This window comes from Cataglyphis hispanica, chromosome 21, assembly GCF_021464435.1.
Source record: "Cataglyphis hispanica isolate Lineage 1 chromosome 21, ULB_Chis1_1.0, whole genome shotgun sequence".
Taxonomy (NCBI): Eukaryota; Metazoa; Arthropoda; class Insecta; order Hymenoptera; family Formicidae; genus Cataglyphis; species Cataglyphis hispanica.
The window spans coordinates 991589-1010836 of NC_065974.1; the positions used below are offsets into that span (position 1 = coordinate 991589).

The following is a 19248-nucleotide window of genomic DNA, read 5'->3' on the forward strand; positions in this document are numbered from 1 at the left end:
ATAATCAAATGTAAGAGCATTAATTTTATAATAAATTACAACTTCAGACAAGAATTTTATTTCGATTTTTCACGTGCTAATAAAGTGATTTAATATAATATCTTGGTGATGTTAAAAATGTTAATGTATAGATACTTTTAAATTATTTATTTTGATCGTAAGAAGATAAAACAAATAGTTTCAACAATTTATTTCTTACGTATTTGTTTAGTTAAAAGAGATTAAAATATAAGAGACTTGAAAATAATAATATTATATTTATATATAAAAATAATAATTATATATTTATATTTCTTACCTGTGCGAAGATAATTACGGCAAATACAAGCTTTCAAAAATAAAAATATTAGAATATTTTTTGTATATATACAGGCACTAAACGAAGTGACTCTCAAAGACGATTTTGTAAAATGTTTTAGAAAATTTTGATTTGACAGATAGAAAAAGCTCGGCGATTAGAACATGTATGTATATTGGAAGAAAATCAGCAATTTTACAATGTTGATTGCGTGAAACAAAAAATGTATTAAAAGGAATAATATAATCTTCCTTTTGAGGTCACATGATTAGTTGTTTACATATTTTATGCCGTAAATTATATCCATTTAAATATAGAATCGAAAGAAGAAGAGAATCGCTAGAGAAGGAGCTCTTTTTATGCCTATTTTAAATAATATTATTAAATTAATATTATATAATTATACACATGTGAATTATATAACATATACAAAAATAATAATAATTATAAATGCATAAGAATAACTATAGCATATAGTAATACATTTCATAAACTAGTATAAAAAAAAGAATTTTATTGTATCCAATATGCATTAAACATGCATGAAAAATAAATTTATTAGATTTATAGAACAAATCTTTAACATAATCAGAAAATACTAACAATTATTTTTTCATTATAAATTTATACGAAATATAGTAACAAGTATAAATGCAAAATAAATTTCAAAAACATTTTATATATAAATATATAAATAATGAAATAGAACACAAAAACGCATCATTTAATTTTTCTGCATTTGCGAGTGACAAGATTCTGAAGACGATTTTTCAGAGACCGTCTCTACTATTCGTTTTCGTTTCTGACGAAATTCAGAGAAGGACATTCGGTTACCATCCCGGCCGCCAGTTTCGAATTCGACGTCTATCTCATCCTCTGTATCGAATACAGAGTTAGTTTCATTCCGTGCAGATTGCAACATTATCGCTCTCTCTCTCTGTTTTCTTTTACTTCTCTTTCGAGCCTTCGTTTGACGTGCATTATCTTTTTTGTTCTCGGATTTGCTCGGCTTATCAATATACGTTACCCATTTTTGCGAAATTCTGTCCGAGTATCCTCGAATGCATGTCATTCCTGGTAGAACTGGAAGACCTTCAAATTTCGGAGAAATATCAGGAAATTTGCGTAGAAACTCCGAATCATACTTTTTGACTGGTACTCGCGCGGAGGAGGACGGTGCTAAATATTGAGATATTTCCTCGCGATTCTTTTTGACAAATTCTTCCCAAAGTAAATCGCTCATTGAGAAATATCCTGGAGGATATATGGCACTCCAATAAATTTTTAATGAACTTTGCGATTTTTTTTTAACAGAATCTTTAGGGCAGTATGTTTTCACGTTATTCGTACGATCTAAAATTGCAACATATTTCAATGAGTAAATCCGCAAAAAATGTTATTACAATAAAAAAGTATAATTATGAAAGTATTTTACGTAATCAATTGATTATAGGTAAAATATATTTATTTATAATTATTATAACTATATATTTTCTTCTAACTATAGATAAAACAGCCACAAAAAAGACAAATAATTTGATAAAGAACGGCGAGAAAATTAAGAATAAAGGTATTAATAAGAATCGTGCTATCGAGAAAAAATAAAATTGAAATTGAAAGGAATATCTATTAAATACACGATTATTAACAAAAATCCGAATTATTATTTCCAGTAAAAATCTTATACTTTACTTCTGATACATACTGACAAGTATTACTTCATCTCTATCTGTCTCTTCTGGATTCCATACTTCCGACGATGGTATATTCACTGGCAGCAACTCATCGTGCTGCGCGATAATATTTCTTTTAGGAGTTAACTTAAATCTTCTAGACGAACGTATAATCGGTGAGTGGTACAGAGGAGATTCATATGTGATTGGTGCTTGTCGAATTTTCTCCGGCGTACACGGATCATCGAATAAATTTATGCAAGCATCGTCGCTTTCGTTGCGGATAGAATCTTCTGGATTTGTTACAGCTTCCTCGATTGACTCTTCCGATTCGGTGTCCCATTCGGTACTCGTTACTCGTTTAATGTCATTTAATTGAATCACTCTTTTCTTATATTGTTTTGTCTTATTTTTTACAGCTTTTTTCCTTTTTTTTCCTCCTCCCTTTTCTGTCACATCAGAATTAAGTTAGTTGTGCGCAACTTATAGATATCAAATAATTTATTTTAATGTGATATTTGGAAACATATTTTTATGAAAAATCTATTTTTTACATTCTTAATGGAGATGTAAATTATATTTCCAATTGTATAATTCGTTATTTTAATATGAAAAAATGAAGTTTAATTAATTACAGATTTAATCATTAATTTTTTTATAAAATAACTCGATTCGTTCATAAAAAGAAGAATTTTTCGAAAATATAATTATGCTTTCACAATAAATCCTTACTTGCTATTTGCGACTGTAAGCTGCCTTCGATCTTGCCTTCGCTTAAGGAAGAATTCGTATCGATCCGAGATAAGGATGTCGTATAACGTCTTGTGGGTGCTTTATCAAGAGGCGTACTTGCGAATACATTGCATATGGTAGCGCGTTTATATTTCTCTTGATCAGATGTATCAGACGTTGATGACATATTGCTAATCTACACACGTAATCGATCACGTCGAAACACTTGAAATCTATACTTTTCGCAATTAACATCTCCAATATTTGTATGTGATCGGAGATCCAGTTAGCGTTCAAATGTAAATATGAATAGCAACCTTTCGGAATCTCTCTGAATATTTTCCTTATTACTTATATATATATATATATATATATATATATATATATATATATATATATATATACAAAGCAATGTCCTCTCTAAGATTTCTTGTACACACGGATTTCTGTTGTGTATGTGTGTGTGTGTGTGTGTGTGTACGTATCGAGTATTAGGATAAACACATATTATTATTATCGATAAATTTTCAAAAGAAAAATTGTCCATACGTATAATCATACATAAGTATATATACAATTATATATAGAATGTGTTTTCCCATATATATATATATATATATATATATATATATATATATATATATATATGTGTGTGTTTCTCTTTCTCTTATATACACTGTCCATTTATATAGAAAAATGATAAGATAAATAATTGAAAAATATATAATTAGAAAAATAATTTATTTAATATATTATACATATATACATTTGTAAACTTATTTTCATAAAAGAAAAAAAATTTATTTTGATAATTATATATTTTGATAAATTTTATGGTTATTATGTGATATATTTGATTTTAAATTTTTGCCATGCAATTATATCATCTCCTCTGTAATCATGCAATTTGACATATTGCCATAAAATTTTGCATAAAAAGTTATAATAAAACGCAATTAGATTACAAGTAGATTGAAGAACGTAAATTTAATATTCTCAATTAATTATTTAAGATTTTTTTTTCTCTTTTTTTATATATACATATATTTTTTTTTGTTTATGTTTTTTATATAAAATTGTTTTTATATAAATATGTTTAAACTTTTGATTAAATTTTTTTTTATTTTTTTTAAGAGGAAAAAGATTTGTGAAGGGACGAAGACACAGACAAAGCTTTATTTGTAATAATTCTTGTGCTAATATGCAGTAAAACACGCCTATGAATAACAAATCTATCGTGTGTGTAATAGCGAGGGGTTTAAAGACATTCTTTCAATGAAATATACACGTGACTGATGACGTGACTGATTTATCCAATAAAGCGTCTGCTAGCATTTACGTTATTACGCATGCGCGAAATTTGTCTCTTTTATGACTTTCATACACATTCACACATTCGCATTCGTACGTTGATGGAATGTTGCTGAAGAATTGTGTGCGTGCATGTTTTACTATTTTGTTAGCACAAGGATTATAAAGTGAGCTTTTCTTATATCTACGTTCCTTCAAATTCTTTCTCTTAAAGAAAAAGAAAGAGAAAAACAATCTAATATAAGATGTATCAATGTAAAAGAGGAAAACAAACATTAATAATTATTAATTTGACAAAATATTGATTTATTATATTTATATTTTGTTAATCTGCAATTATGATATATCGAAGGTTATGTCTCGTTCGGCACCGGCTTTAGAAAGGTTATGTACGGCAGTGACATAACGCGGGACGAGCGATGAACAAGCTGCTGTCTGCACCGATCAGGGAGGTTAGTCGGAGGATTTACGATGACGCGGTGCGACCGTCCGACATCTGCGAGGCTTGCGTCAAGTTAACCACACTCGTCAAACCTCTAAACGCTTACATCACCGTTACGAGCGATGTCGCGTGCAAGCAGGCGAGCGATGCCGATGCGAGGCGACAACGGAATTCGTTGCTGGGACAGCTCGACGGCATCCCTGTCGCCGTCAAGGACAATTATTGCGTCAAGGACAAACCTACGACCTGTGCGTCACGGATGTTGGCCAATTTCTTCCCCGGTTACGATGCCACGGTCTACGAGAGGCTCAGGAAGCAGGGAGTCGTCTTGATCGGCAAGACTAACCTCGACGAGTTTGCCATGGGTTCTGGCACCGTGGATTCCTTTTATGGTCCAACCAAGAATTTATGGGGCTCGGAAGTACAGTCGCAATTTTATTCGTACGAGTCGGACGATTCATCGATTAAGGAATGGAAGCTACGTGAGAAGGATGCATGGTACATAGCAGGTACATTGTCTGTTTAGTCATTGTTCAACTTTTTGTTCTTTTAATAGTGCTTTATATTAAAGAGTGCATTAGTGTAATAATTTTTATTGAATACATTAATTTTTTATTACAATTGCTTATTTTAGGTGGCAGCAGCGGAGGTTCTGCAATTGCCGTAGCTACAGGTACTTGTTACGCAGCTTTGGGCTCTGACACTGGTGGTTCTACTCGCAATCCCGCGTCTTATTGCGGCCTAATCGGCTTAAAACCAACCTATGGTTTAGTGTCACGTTATGGTCTTATCCCATTGTTGAATTCGATGGATGCGCCTGGCATTCTCACAAGAGTAGTAGATGACACGGTATTAATTCTAAACGCTATAGCTGGGCCTGATCCAGCAGATCCTACCACTGTACAAAAGGAATATGTGCCGATTAATTTATCCAAAACGATAGATATTAGTAATCTCAGGATTGGAATACCAAAGGAATACAGAGTGCAAGGCATAAGCGAAGAGATCCAGGCTTGTTGGGACGAGGTTTCTCATCATCTAGAAGAAGCAGGAGCCAATATCGTCCCAGTATCATTACCTCATACCGACTATTCCATAGCATGTTACTCTGTTTTAAATCGATGCGATGTAGCTAGCAACTTGGCCTGTTACGACGGCATAGAATATGGTCATAGAGCCGACGAATGGAGCTCGGCTCATGAATTGTACAAGAAGAGCAGATCGGAAGGCTTCAACGACGTGGCTAAAGGTCGTATACTGGTTGGAAATTATTTTCTATTGGCGGAGAATTCCGAGGAATATTATGTCAAAGCAATGAAGATACGTAGATTAATCACGCAAGATTTTGACGCTTTGTGGAACGGTAATATAGATCTTGTGCTAACTCCGACTACGTTAACCGAGGCTCCATGTTACCACGAATTCACGCAGCTGGACAATCAGACGCAGTGCTTGATCCAGGATTACTGTACGCAACCTGCGAACATGGCCGGTTTGCCCGCGGTCAACGTGCCGATCAAGCTCTCTCGTAGAGGGCTACCTTTATCGTTGCAATTAATGGCACCGCTTTTTCACGAACAAAGACTACTCACCGTGGCAAAGTGGATCGAGCAGACAGTGCAATTTCCGAGACTCCAATTGAAGGATTCATGCTTGCTTAAATAAAGTAAATTTTTACAAACATTATTTATATATATATATATATATATATATATATATATATATATATCTCGTTTTATTAATCTTAAATTTTTTTTAAATCCACACATCGTGTATTTTGCGTTAGAGATATCATGTTATATATTTGATATTGCCAGCCTTTACAATCAGATTTTACATGTATCTCTTTGAACATTGCGAATATAACCGGAATGAGAAACAAAATAGAAAAAGAAAGTTTTTGCGGCGAAAGAAAGATTTACTTCGACAATTTTCTATTTTGATAAATTTTACTATTATTATGTGATATGTTCTTCAAACTTTTACTGTACAAGCTGTAATTATTATTTCCTATAATCATGCAATTTGACATATCGCCACAAAATTTCACACGAAAACTTATAGTAATGTACTGTAATATTTGTCCTACACAAAAAAAAAAATAAAAGCAAAATATGAAATCAGCATTGTAAAATATTCGTTGGACAGCTATATTTTTTTTAATTAAACGAGATATTATTGAAAAAGCAATTTTCTCCAGAGATTTTTATTTTTATTATTCGATCTCTTTCATATATTGAGTCTTGTACATTTCTTATTTACGTTCGTATATATTTGATTTTCTTGCTGATTTATTTTTATTTCCAACGATCGCTTTATTACTGTTGCATGGCAAAGCTTTGACATTTCGAATTTCATTGTTCCCCGAGGACCCCAAGGTGATTTAATCGGCGAACAAACAACAGCAGGCGACAACAGGCACGTGCAAAATCTATTCACATAACGCCTTCGGTAATTAGATCTTTGTGACATTTTGATCTATTGTTCGCTCGATCAATAAACTGATAGAAGGGCAATATAATATACCCGAGCCTAAATGCGTTTGACTATGACTTTTCGTACGAAATTTGATGACAATATGTCAAATTGCATGATTAGAAAATAATATCAATCAAATATATCATATGGTAATCATAAAATTTATCGAAATACATAATTATCGACATAAATCTTTCTTTCGCCGCGAAAACTTTTTTTGTTGTCTATCAAACTATTCGTTGAAATGTCTGAATAAGTAACAGGAAGAACTATGTGACATTCATGCATTGAATTTTTAATGGAAAATTGTACATATATTCTCTTTATTCTCTTACAATTCGCTGCGATAGCGGTGTCTTCGGACTTTTGAAGAAATGGTTCAGAGAGGACAGAAATAATATATTCTCTCTGCTTAGGATATATCGTTCTCTCGTAATAGTGGTGCAAGTATAATAGTGCTGGACATTTCTAGGCACGAGATGAAGCTATGCCATTTAATTTTGCATTCCTTTTTCCTGCCATATTACGTAATTTCTCGTTCTCTTCGCTGCATAAATTGCAGAGACTTTGACCGAAACCACGAGAAATGAAGCGATTTTACGTTCCATTAAAGGGAATCCGAGTCCGCTAGTCCTACATTTTCATTTTTTTTTTTTTTTGCTATATTTCGTGCTGTCGTGTCGCAGACAGTCTGACAGAAAATATTCAAAAATTGTTAAAGCATTTCAAATGCATATTTTCGACTACATAGTTTCACATACAGCTCGATTTTGAATATTTTTCAATCTCTTAGGTCTTGATATTCGGTCATAGATCGAATTACAACAATCAAATACAGGCTAATATACGGCACGAATACGTGCGCGGAACCGGCTCGCCTCGCGCATAAAGCTACGTAATTAATGACAGAAGGAAATAATGCACATCTAAGGACCGTGTCCGATATCGAGTGAGCCGCGATCGCATTACGCGCTTTAATCCGAGCTCGTAAAAGCTTTGAGGCAGTGTGCTTTAAAACATCAAACGCGCGCGGAGCGGCAATCATTCTTCTTTGAGCTTAAAAAATATGAAGCCTTTGTGATTGATGTGTACATAGCCCTCGACGTAGCCCCGATTCCTTTCCGTATACCTTCTTTCGATTTACCCCGATTAGAACTCGTCGTAAATCTTCGGCTAATATTCCGCCCAAAAACGCGGTCGCCTCCTGCCTCATGCGATTATTATTGCTGCTTGCGCGACATTTTTTGCATAGCGACAATAAGGGGCGAGGTAGAAGGAGAGGGGGGAGAGAGTCATTAAAACTTTTTATCCGCTTGGCCCTTTTTTTTTCGACCGACTAATAATCGCGCAATCGCGCCGAACAATACATATTTACGGTTCGATAGATCTTGGGGAATTGGATGAAAATAATGGCTGAGAAAAATCCTTTTTTTTTTTGTCATATCTCGCGAGCTTAATTCGGAATTGTATAATTTGATTTTATCGACGAAATCGCGAGCGGGGTGCGTACTTGATTTTAAATTTCCCGATATGCGCTGTCGATTATTAACGATGCAGCCAATTAACGGCCCTCCTGTTCGGGTGCGAATTACAATGCGTGGTTAATGGAAGTTGAATTTCGAGAGCACGCGATCTCTCGATTTACAGTCAATCGGAATCGAATTCCATTTGGCGATGTACACAGCGTATATATGCATATAAACATAGCCTCTCATTCGACCTTCATGCGACAAACCGATATTATTTCTCAATCTCCGGATTATGAAGGACTGCTGGACGATTTTTGATCAATTTTTAATCTAATCATCTTTCTCTCTCTTGCATCTATAATTATCTAGTTGTAACTAACGATAAGCTGAATTTAAAAAATATTATAAAGTGATGCATCTTACAATTTCTCGTTTATCTTTATTTATCTTTATAAAGCACGTGTAATCTGTAAAGCGAGAAATTTTTTAAAACTCTTAAAAAAATTTAGAAAAGAATATCTAACGACAATTATTATAGAACGCTCATACGAGTAAATTATGATTGCGCGGATTTCCACGAAAAAAAAAAAAAAAAGCGCGAGGATGACACTAAATTCGTTGTAATGCATGTTAAAACTTCCCTTAGCAACACTAAGAGTCACGCATACAATTACGCAAGCAGTGCGTTTCCGACGAGCAAGCCTTAGGAATATATCGCGATAGTTGGTAGTAACAACGAGACTAGGAGAAAGAGGCGATTATGGTTGTAGACAGATCGCCGAGGTGACACACGGGCTCGATATGGTGGTCAACGCACCTCGTCCTCACCCTCGCGGCACGGAAACGCCGAGGAAACGTCGCGGGACGTCGACGACGAAGTTAGTAACGCGGATGAAGGGAAAAGGCAATGGGGTGGCTGTCAGCTAACGTGCGCGAGGGTGGCCGTCTCTGGGACAACAGGGTTGGGCACGGGGTGGCGAGGACGCATGCGTCAGACCCGGCCGCCGGGGGCTGTCGTGTCGCTCTCTGCCGACGGTTTCGCCAGTCGTCGTGACGACTTCGAGCCGTCGTCGTCGAGAGCGTCGTGTCTTTAATTCGTTCACCCGCGCTCACGCATCGTCTTTCGAATCCCGCTCCTCTCTCTCTCTCTCTCTCTCTTCTCTCTTTCTCTGTCTTCTTTCCTTTCTCTTCTATCTTTCTCTTTCCCTCATTCTATAATTCGCGCAATATCCGTTTCGCGCGCTTTTCGCGAGCATGTTGGCGTCCGCACGGAATTTTGAATCGCCGGCGGATTCGCGCCGCGGGTGTCGTCATCGACGGAGATCATCGCGGACGAGCGTTTCTGTGTGAGTCGCGTCCGTGCCGGCGAGGAGAGATTCGTAGATTAGCGCGATTCCGCGAAGTGGTGCTGCGATTTACGTGATTGTCTCTCATCTGCGACGCGCGGACTCGGACAGGTGCGCGAGTGACGGTTACGGCACCCCTCCGATGTTATCATCGTCGCGATTAAAGGTGCTCCGTGATTGCACGTCGAATCGCGGCGAGCGGATGGACACCTCGGATCGTCCGATACCAGAAGTAAGTGTAATGTCTCTCCTTTCTAGTTGCTCGTGCGGAGAATTCTTTTTAGAGAAATTTTTGGAATCTAAAAATATTTGTTGCGCGAGAATTTTTCGCAGGATGGATATTTATAATAATTGTAATAATAGAGAGTAGAAGAATAAATTTTTTTCTTTATTCGACATATATGATTGATCTGATTTTCGTTTTATATGTTTCCTATGAAGATAGATGCGCTCTGAATATTTACGGCAAAAAAAGATGGCCGCGCGAAAATATAAATATTTATATTATTGATATCATTATCTCAATTTGTGCATATTATTATATTATTACAAATCCACCGTCTATCGCGCAGTTTAAAGCATAATATAATTTACGAATTCTATTTACATATCTGCATTGAATTTTATTTTAGTTTAGAAACGCGTGGAAGTTGGTTAAAATATTTAAAGTCGAATATAATGCGATTGCGTCATTGTTTTTTTTTCTCGCGGAAAAAATGAGAAGAATAGCGCGTTGAACGTATTGCGCCGAATCGATACTGTATTTCCGTAACATATGGTACGTGTCGAATGGAATGGTATAAAATACAAATCTGTGTTATCCGAATACATCGTATTCGGATAGATCACCGTTACGCGAATATAAGGTTTTCCAATAAACGAAAAACTTTTTCGAAAATGCGACATTTCTCTCTTCCTGAGAAATGTATCTTGCGGACCAATATATCTTTCATATTACAGTGAAATTGAATATTTTGAATAATTTCAAAAATTTTTTTCCGTAATATATATACGTAAGGAGGGAGAAAAAAATCTATCACATGTATAGGGTGCCTCGATTTTTTTTAAATGTGAGATTTAGTAATGATAATAATTATCTAACTCTGGTGACAAAAATAAATATATACATAATTAATATAATATAAAAAAAATTATATTATTAGCGAGAAAGAGACAATATATGCATATATACATATATATGTAATAATTATATTAGATTTTTCAGCACGATATATTTATACATATAATATCAGCAGAAAATTATAAAATTAAATACATATAATTTTTATAATTTTTTGACAAATTCTATTATAATAAAATCATTAATAATGAATTATAATTTATATATATAATTTATAATTTTATAACTTTGTGATAAATTCTATTAATAAGATTAATAATAAATTACATTACTTGCCATTTATCGCGGCGTTACCTTGTGCACAAATAAAAATGTCATGATAAAAGAAATAATATCGGTAATAAACTCGGTCGGACAGTATTCGTTGTAATGGAATATCGTGGTAATTTAACACCGCGTGCAGCCGCCGTACTTCAGTTGTTGCAGTTCGCGCCGGCTACGTCATTTCCTTCTTCCGCCTAGCATCGGGTCGTCTATGTAACTCCGTTGAGCGAGTAAACAGAAATGTGTGCACAGGCTCCATAGTACTTTTCGCGGCGTTATACTGAAAACATTCTGAGATATCTATATATATATATATATATATATATATATGTGTGTGTGTGTGTGTGTGTGTGCCGCGTGCAGAGAATACCATATCATTTCATTCTTATACGCGCGACATTTAGAGGAAATGTTGCGACGTCTGTATCTGTCAGTTTGCATCCTTGTCGATATATCGCGTGCCATGGAAGAGTCGTTTATTCAGGCTCGCGTATATTGAAAACTTGAATAAACAAGCGAAGACAACAGGAGAAACAAGACAACGGAGAAATTGTAACCATATTTAATTTTTAATGGATCTCGCGGTTTTTTATCTTCTTTTCCTTTTATTTCGCGATAGACCTTTTCTCCGCTTTCCTTTATATAGAGTCGCATCACACCCTCCTTATATTTGACACTTTAGTATCGGATTACTATACCCTTGGTTCGTTTACAAGCTACAACCAAGGAAAACATGTGGCCTATTAGGGAAGCTATCACATATACGGTTCATCGATTATTCGATCGATCCTTGTTGCTCTCTTTGAGTAAATTATGCTAATTAGTTTGCCTGACGGTAAGCCGTAATAAAACTCGCACATCGCGCTAGTAACAATTTTTAACATTTCTCTTCTCTTTCTTTTATTTATACATGTAATATAAATAATATATGTTTTTTTGTCGTTTCATCCTATTTCGAGCGCTGATTGGCGACGATTGTGTAAAAATGATTTCAAGGAGAAGTTAAAAATTCTTGTGCATGCGGCGCTTTAATATCCTCGATGTGCAAACTCCAAACTTTCTCACGATTTATTGCATTTTTATCTCTTCTTATTAATCGCTGGGATGTCTTATCTAATTAGATGAGTAAGTCAACGTTACGGGCAAATAATTATTACATGCTAGTAATTGAAACAGACGTCTCAGACTTTCCATGATTATTTCAGATTCAAACTTTCCATATTCTTTGTGTGAATAGTGACACATATTTATTTTTATATTGCCTTATGTCAAATTATATAATGATCAAAAATATTCTTTTCTCCTGTAGTGATCAATATTTATATTCTTCATATTTCGGTTTCATATTATTCATAAAATAAATGCAATTATTGTACGGAAATCTGGGACGTAGTATGTATTTGTCACGTGCTTCCGCATAATAAAAAAATTCATTATGCTTCGAAAAACTTCGCGTTACGTAAATATCGGCTGGTAATATCATATGGAAAAAAAAGAAAGTAGCAAATTCATGATAACGAAGCACCGGAGACCGGTTAACCGGCTAATTTTATTATCGAGAACGGCTAGTAAATCGCGTTCTTATTCCCCCGTTAAGATTAACTTTTTGCTCTTATTAATCCGCGAAACTCTCGATCGCCGTTTCTCAAGCACATTATTCACCTTTTTCTCTGTCATATCGTGCTCATTTACTTTCATAATCGAAGCAATTTTCCTTGTAACATATCTATTTTTATTAATAAGCTTATTAAAAAGAACTTATGAGAAATTATGAGACAAATTGTAACAGTTTTTTTTTTTAAGATTTTAAATGTATAACATATTTACGATCTGACTTATAATTATTAATAAAATACACATAATTATTAATAAAACGCACGTAGTTTGTATTATAAAATAATAGAGAAATAATATCATAAAGAAATAAAAAAATCCTAAAAAAATTTTGCTTTAGAAGTGCTAAACTTTATATAAATCTCGTGACATACACTGATCACTTCAATTTCAAATTGCTAATCGAATTGTACGGATGATAGAACTTCTCGGCCGCGAGAGATTGAAATTTGGTGCGGCTTAATCCGTGGCAATCGAACAGCAAGAGGATTTTATCGGTAAAAGAACATCATGAGACCAGAATGAATAATTTGCGAGGTCAGCGCCGGAAAGAGGAATCTCGTTAAATATGAAAAGTCTCCGTGCGAATTCCAGAACTTTCGTATCGCTGCTCCAGAATTCTCTATAGTAAAACCAAAGTAAAACCGTTTATATTAAGTTGATTATTAAAAGCGTTTGTATGGTGGACGATAAATTTTCACCGTCGCTCGACGGACGGCACGATATGACGCTCTTTGTACTAAGAATATCTAATATCGATTAACCTTGCGACTAGTACACACGTGAGAACGTTTCTACAATATTTCTATGCTTTTTGCTATATATGTAATTAAATAATTAAGTAATTAAATATTCCCCGTGCTGCTATTGGATTTCTTCGAATAGTAATAATATAATTATACTATATATGATCGTGACGCTTTCATGGTTTCTTTGGAAAACGTATCGATGCGTGCACATATGTCAGGATGATTTCAGGGAGATTAAGAAGCTGTTTTTATTACCATAAAGATATTTTTATGAATTGTAAAATTTAGACAGTAATATATTTTTTATAGTGTCCCAAGTTGGAATTTTGTTTAATTTTCTTATGATTTCTGCATTTTAGAAAATTTTGTTAGATTTAATTTAGGAATTGAGCCCCTATTTTGTACTTTAAATTGACAGGAAACGAACAATTTCTCACTTAAAAGTTTGAAAGAGAAACTTTCGACAAAACTATAAATTAAATAGTTTCACAAAAGATTTCACTGTATCTTTAAAGCAATGATTTCCAAAGGGTTTGCCGTGGAAATTTCAAGTGTTCTTGTGAAAGTTCTATAATATATGTATTTATTTAATTAATTACAAGGACTATATTCAATAAAATATAGAACATCTAGTATTGATGTAAATAAAATAATCTTATGAATAAATTAAATAAATTAACTGAATAAAAATATCAAGTTTTTTATAAAATATTTTATTGAATATAGCGTGATATGTCAGCAAATCCGACGGGAAAAGCTATTGTGCCGCGAGCGCGAAAAGTTTCAGAATCATTGATTTAAAGTGTAAAAATAGATATTAAATTAAAAATTCAGAAATATCAAAAGTTGCAGGAAAATTATGACTCGAGGTACATATATTTTCTTCCGCATTTTCCAGTAGAATACAACTAAACTGTATTATTATTACTTTAAATATTATTTCCGGTTATTTTAATTTTTCTATAAAATTTACCTTTAAATATTATATATATATATATTTTAAATAATATTAATAATATTATTTAAAAACATGTGTATATTTTGTACTATATTTTTAGTCTACAGTAATCGAGTTTGTTACTTAATTATATCTTTCATCTTTTTTAAATAATTATTTAATATTATTGCGTAACCACGAAATTCGATGTCTAAATCAGGTCGCTGCAAAATTTCGTTTCATCTGCGCCGCGTAAGAGGTAGAATCAATGATACTTATTAAATTTAGAATAGCTAAAATACGAGAGGACAAATACAATGTCTTGTATCACGTTTATTTTTACGCATATGTATTCGAGACTATATAACGATTGGGCGTTAAATGTCGTGCGACGTGTCGGGCTGTTCGAATTCGCAATTACTTCCGACAATATCTAAATTGATCGTGTACAGTGCAGCATTGGGTTGCAATTAATATGCACAAACACCTTACGCTTTTCACCGGAGTGACATAATCGCGCGGCTATTTCATTAATTTTATCGTGTGATCTAATATCGATGGCGCGCCGAGGCCTTGAATTGACGCAAAAACTTGAAATAATTATTTTATTAATTGCGTTTTTTTTGCAAAGAAGGAAAGAAATTCTATTTTAATTAATTTTATATATAATTTTAATATATCTATGTACGTGGATTTTATGTATAATTTTAATATATGTGGATTTTTTTATTTAAGAACTTCAATCATCTTTGAAAAAAACATGCGCTTTTTTTGTATTATTTAAAGATAAAAGAAATAGATTATTTTACTTTTTCTAAGATTTAACACGTTGTTCTCTCCGCGATATTTCGACGGAACTCTGATTTGCGAGACCAAGACGCCATCGAATAGTCGCGTGTTAGTTTCCCTGTGGCGCAGATGTCACATTCCAGGATCAATTGGATGACAAAAGGCACGTTTACGTACAATACATGTCACCGAGCTACAGAATGGCTTCCCCCTTTTGATGGGTACCACTGGCGATCAAGTGCACTAATCTCACTGTCACTGATATCATTTGCCGACTGACAATGCTCACGGTGTCATCAGGGAATGATCAAATTAGCCCCCTTCATCAGTGCAAAATAAAGTCCGACTTATTTAAAAATTGCTAATTATACGCTGGAATTCCTGGAATCAGATGTTCAAACGGTTATAGGAAATTAATTTTCGAGAAAGGCCGACTTAACATTATAAATTGGATCTATTATAATTAAAAAGAAAAAATACATAAATAATTTGAAAGGAAAAAAAGATAACATAATAATTAAATGCCAATTAGGTGCTCTAAGAAATTAGGTTTATAATTAGCATCTAAAATATATTTATCTATTAGATATATGTAGACTAAATTAAATTTTTATAAAAATTTTATCGCATAAATTAAAAATCAATTACTTTACTAATATATATAAGTATAATGCTATCGCATTATTTAGTGTTATTGATCTTAAAATTGACACCATAAAAGAATTGAGAGAATATGAGATAGAGATATATATGTATATTTTCTAGGAAATATTGGGAAATGTATAGATATTATTGCGGACAACTGTATGTGCAATATAAATAACGATGATGACACAGCACCCATTATTAATATATAAAGAGAGAAGCAGCATTATAATCTTCTGAAAAGTATGATGAACTAAATGAATCTATAAAGGATCGTAGGGATAATGTCAGTTAAATTCGCCGATTAAATTTGCGCACGACTCTAGCCAATATCCAATAGCCGAGTATAAAGTTACAATAACGAGAGGTCGCACGATTGGCCGTATCAAATAAATTTGATCCGTTTTGGCCTTTAGAAAGCTATATGCCTCAACGCGATACAAAGCCACTGCTATTTTTGAAATACATATTATTTTCTCTTTTCGCTTTCTCAGTCAAATTACTCTTTGCACTACACGTATATTCGAAATATTTTTACTTTACGCGGTCATTTTTTTAGGAAATAAAGTAAAGAGGCAAATTTTTATTAAGTAAATAAATTTTGAATATTAATTCATTATTCATAAATAGGAATTTTAACAGGTTATATTAGAAAAATTAGTTTTAGATATATTATTATATTTAAAATTTCATGTAGATGTCATTTCATCATAAAGAATTTTTTTTTTTTCTTTTCTCTCTGCTGCTAAATTCGCTCTATTGTATCACCGGTGTTCGATTCGATCGGTATACAAATTTTGATGCATATGAAATGCGTCGGGCCAGAGTTATTACGAGGTGACAGAGCGAAATATTTTTTTCGACGATAGGCGAAAGTTATTTTCCGCCGACGTGACTTCTATTTCGACGTTGTCTTTTAAACCGACACTGATATCTTCCTTCGCTAACAATGCTCGTCGTCGAAACGGCTTTGAATTACGGCATCGCAACCGGTTAGAGTGGATAAATGGTACCTGATCCCACTTGCTGTGGCACGTGATGCAAACTAGGGTCAAGGAGCGGCAGATGATCTCTCTGGACGAAAAGGTGGAGCGCGCGCGGAGAGTCAATGGTGCATCGACCTCGCGTTTCGCTACGAGAAAGAGAGAGCGTCGTCTATTATATCGGCCGGGAATAACATCCTCCGCACGAAAGTAGTAGTAAAACGCGATGTAAAATGGAATAAATCTGCTTCGCGAGTTATATATATGCATAGAGCAACGATAATAACGATACCGCCGACAGCGCGCGTAACGCGACGATCGATATACTATACAGAGAAAATATCTTCATTTCGGACGTATTTGAAACGCGTCATACGACAGCACGCAAGTTTGCAACGCACACTTTATACAATTCACATATATATATATATATATATATATATATATATATATATATATATATTTTTTTTCTGTATTCTTCGTCATACGGTTTACGTGATCTCTGAAATCTTTTGGAGACGCACAAAAAAAATGCGCATTAATCGCAGAGGATTCGATTATTATTTATATTATACTACGAGCTAATATTAACGATGCAATATGATGCATATAGTTCGCCAAATATACTTCCGAGGAATTCGTTTTCGACAGACTGGGTGAGATGAAGAACGGAAGGGGCGGGGGGCAACGCAAGCTGTTTCGCGAGAAACTTTTGAATTATTTCTTCGCCATTTCTTCGAGAACTGGAAGCTACTGGTCGCTGCTGGATATTATATCTTGTAAGACTTTTGTCTTACGGAGCCGCGAGGGGGAAAATTCTCCCCATCTCTTTAACGTTGTTTCCGTCGAAACGGGAGGACCCGCGTCCCCGGGTTTGTTCCGCCGAGGAAAGTTGCGGTCGGTCGGGCAGAACTCGGCTAACGACGTTGCTGTTAATGGAGTCTGCGACGACACGGAAAATACGAGTCTAAAAATCCCCCCGTTAAGACGGAATGAGATATCGTAAGGTTATCTAACCGCGTTGATCACAGACGCGTTTTTTTTCACTCGCGAATTTTACGCCGATTTATCACTCTGCGAAGGAAGAATCATGCCGAAATGTCTCGCGCGAGATTATTAGAGCTCATCTCCTCGATCTCATTGGCGAAGTAACATATCTTTATGTTATAACACCGCCCATTTCATCCGAGAACAAAAAGAGAGAAAGATAAAGAAAGTTTATGGGCTTACATTATTAGTTTGCTAGCGTTGTTTTTATTTCTTTCTTTCTCCATTCCGTCTGTTCTCTTCCAACCGTATCTGCCATTCTTTTTGCGATTTCGCACGAAACGTGACGTGGAGGTAAAGCAGAGGTACCGTGAAATTGGAACGTAACCGATTCAAGAATCGTTCCATTTTTTTTCGGCCCCTGTTATTTTTATAAAAGCACTCCGCGTTTCATGAATGAGAAATATACGCGATGACAGAATCACTTTTATAACGCGGAAAGCTTAGATATTTTTTTGCGACATTTGGATGGATAATTTTTTTTATATCGTGCTCTCTCATATATCTAACAAAAATTATCTTTTTCTTCTATTTTTATTACTACTCTTAATTCTGTTATTCTGACTAATACATCCTGCGCTGATGTCTTTTTTGAGAATATAAAAAACAAGTTATAATTTCTTACATTTTCTTAGAGATTTCGATACCGCAGATCGCCTTTTTGCGTGATATGTCGGCTTTATCCAGGTTAATACAATTTTCATAATCTTGCAGGTACCGAGGACCTTATGAATTAGTTACTCGCCGCATTATAGGGAAGAGAGACGAGGAGCTAGGTCGGCGTGCGACTTACTCGTGAATCATCGTTCGTCATTATGCAGCAGTGAACTTACCCGCTTTCGTCGGCGCTTACGTGCCAGGTGCAGCCGGAATTTCCTGAGATCGCACCGGGAGAGTTTGCGGCCGATTCATGGAATCGTGATCAGGTAAGGGTCGTAATTTTGATGCCGTTGCAGCGTACCGAGACGGAATCGCCAAGAGAATTTATATACGTCAGAATCGGAAACAAGGTGCCAATCGGGCCCGCTATCTCTGGGGCGATGACGTAACGGTCGTAAGATACGAAATTTCCTTTGAAAACGGGCTCGGGACTCGACGTGCAATGCTTCCCGAGATACATTTATGTCTCAGGCTTGGTTGCACAAGGACGGACGATTTGAGGGAATCAGCGCGATATCGATAATATCATTCGTGACCGATAATCGTCTGATACGACTCACCTGATTTAAATTCGAATAATTTTGATTTTAATACGATTGTGGACAAATTATTATCATTCATCATATTTATTTTTTTATTAATTACTGTTTATTGATTAAATTAATTGTGT

At 34.6% G+C, this 19248-nt stretch overlaps 2 protein-coding genes across 3 annotated transcripts; one reads left to right on the forward strand and one right to left on the reverse strand.

Moving 5' to 3' along the window:
* Nucleotides 1-822: 822 nt before the first annotated feature.
* On the reverse strand, nucleotides 823-3029 carry LOC126857449 (uncharacterized). Its single transcript, XM_050606886.1, has 3 exons — nucleotides 2704-3029; nucleotides 2004-2420; nucleotides 823-1651 (listed from the first exon to the last, which is right to left on the reverse strand). Exons 1-3 carry the CDS (start codon nucleotides 2888-2890, stop codon nucleotides 1023-1025), a joined length of 1233 nt encoding a protein of 410 aa, XP_050462843.1. The 5' UTR covers nucleotides 2891-3029; the 3' UTR covers nucleotides 823-1022.
* Nucleotides 3030-4067: 1038 nt separating this feature from the next.
* LOC126857442 (glutamyl-tRNA(Gln) amidotransferase subunit A, mitochondrial) lies at nucleotides 4068-18838 on the forward strand. Of its 2 annotated transcripts, none has more exons than XM_050606870.1 (3): nucleotides 4068-4181; nucleotides 4367-4965; nucleotides 5091-6142. In XM_050606870.1, exons 2-3 carry the CDS (start codon nucleotides 4434-4436, stop codon nucleotides 6119-6121), a joined length of 1563 nt encoding a protein of 520 aa, XP_050462827.1. In that variant the 5' UTR covers nucleotides 4068-4181; nucleotides 4367-4433; the 3' UTR covers nucleotides 6122-6142. The 2 variants fall into 2 exon arrangements, with proteins under 2 accessions (XP_050462827.1, XP_050462828.1); XM_050606871.1 differs by lacking the exon at nucleotides 4068-4181 and adding an exon at nucleotides 18633-18838 and having other exon boundaries at nucleotides 4196-4965; nucleotides 5091-6122.
* Nucleotides 18839-19248: the final 410 nt, after the last annotated feature.

Excerpts from the sequence above, each read along its gene's own strand:
- LOC126857449 (XM_050606886.1), bottom strand. The coding sequence starts at position 2,890 with ATGTCATCAACGTCTGATACATCTGATCAAGAGAAATATAAACGCGCT. Across the intron at positions 2,421-2,703 it reads CTTACAGTCGCAAATAGCAA|AAAAGGGAGGAGGAAAAAAA; the intron begins GTAAGGATTTAT and ends CTGATGTGACAG. Across the intron at positions 1,652-2,003 it reads AGATGAAGTAATACTTGTCA|ATCGTACGAATAACGTGAAA; the intron begins GTATGTATCAGA and ends TTGCAATTTTAG.
- LOC126857442 (XM_050606870.1), top strand. The coding sequence starts at position 4,434 with ATGAACAAGCTGCTGTCTGCACCGATCAGGGAGGTTAGTCGGAGGATT. Across the intron at positions 4,966-5,090 it reads GGATGCATGGTACATAGCAG|GTGGCAGCAGCGGAGGTTCT; the intron begins GTACATTGTCTG and ends TGCTTATTTTAG.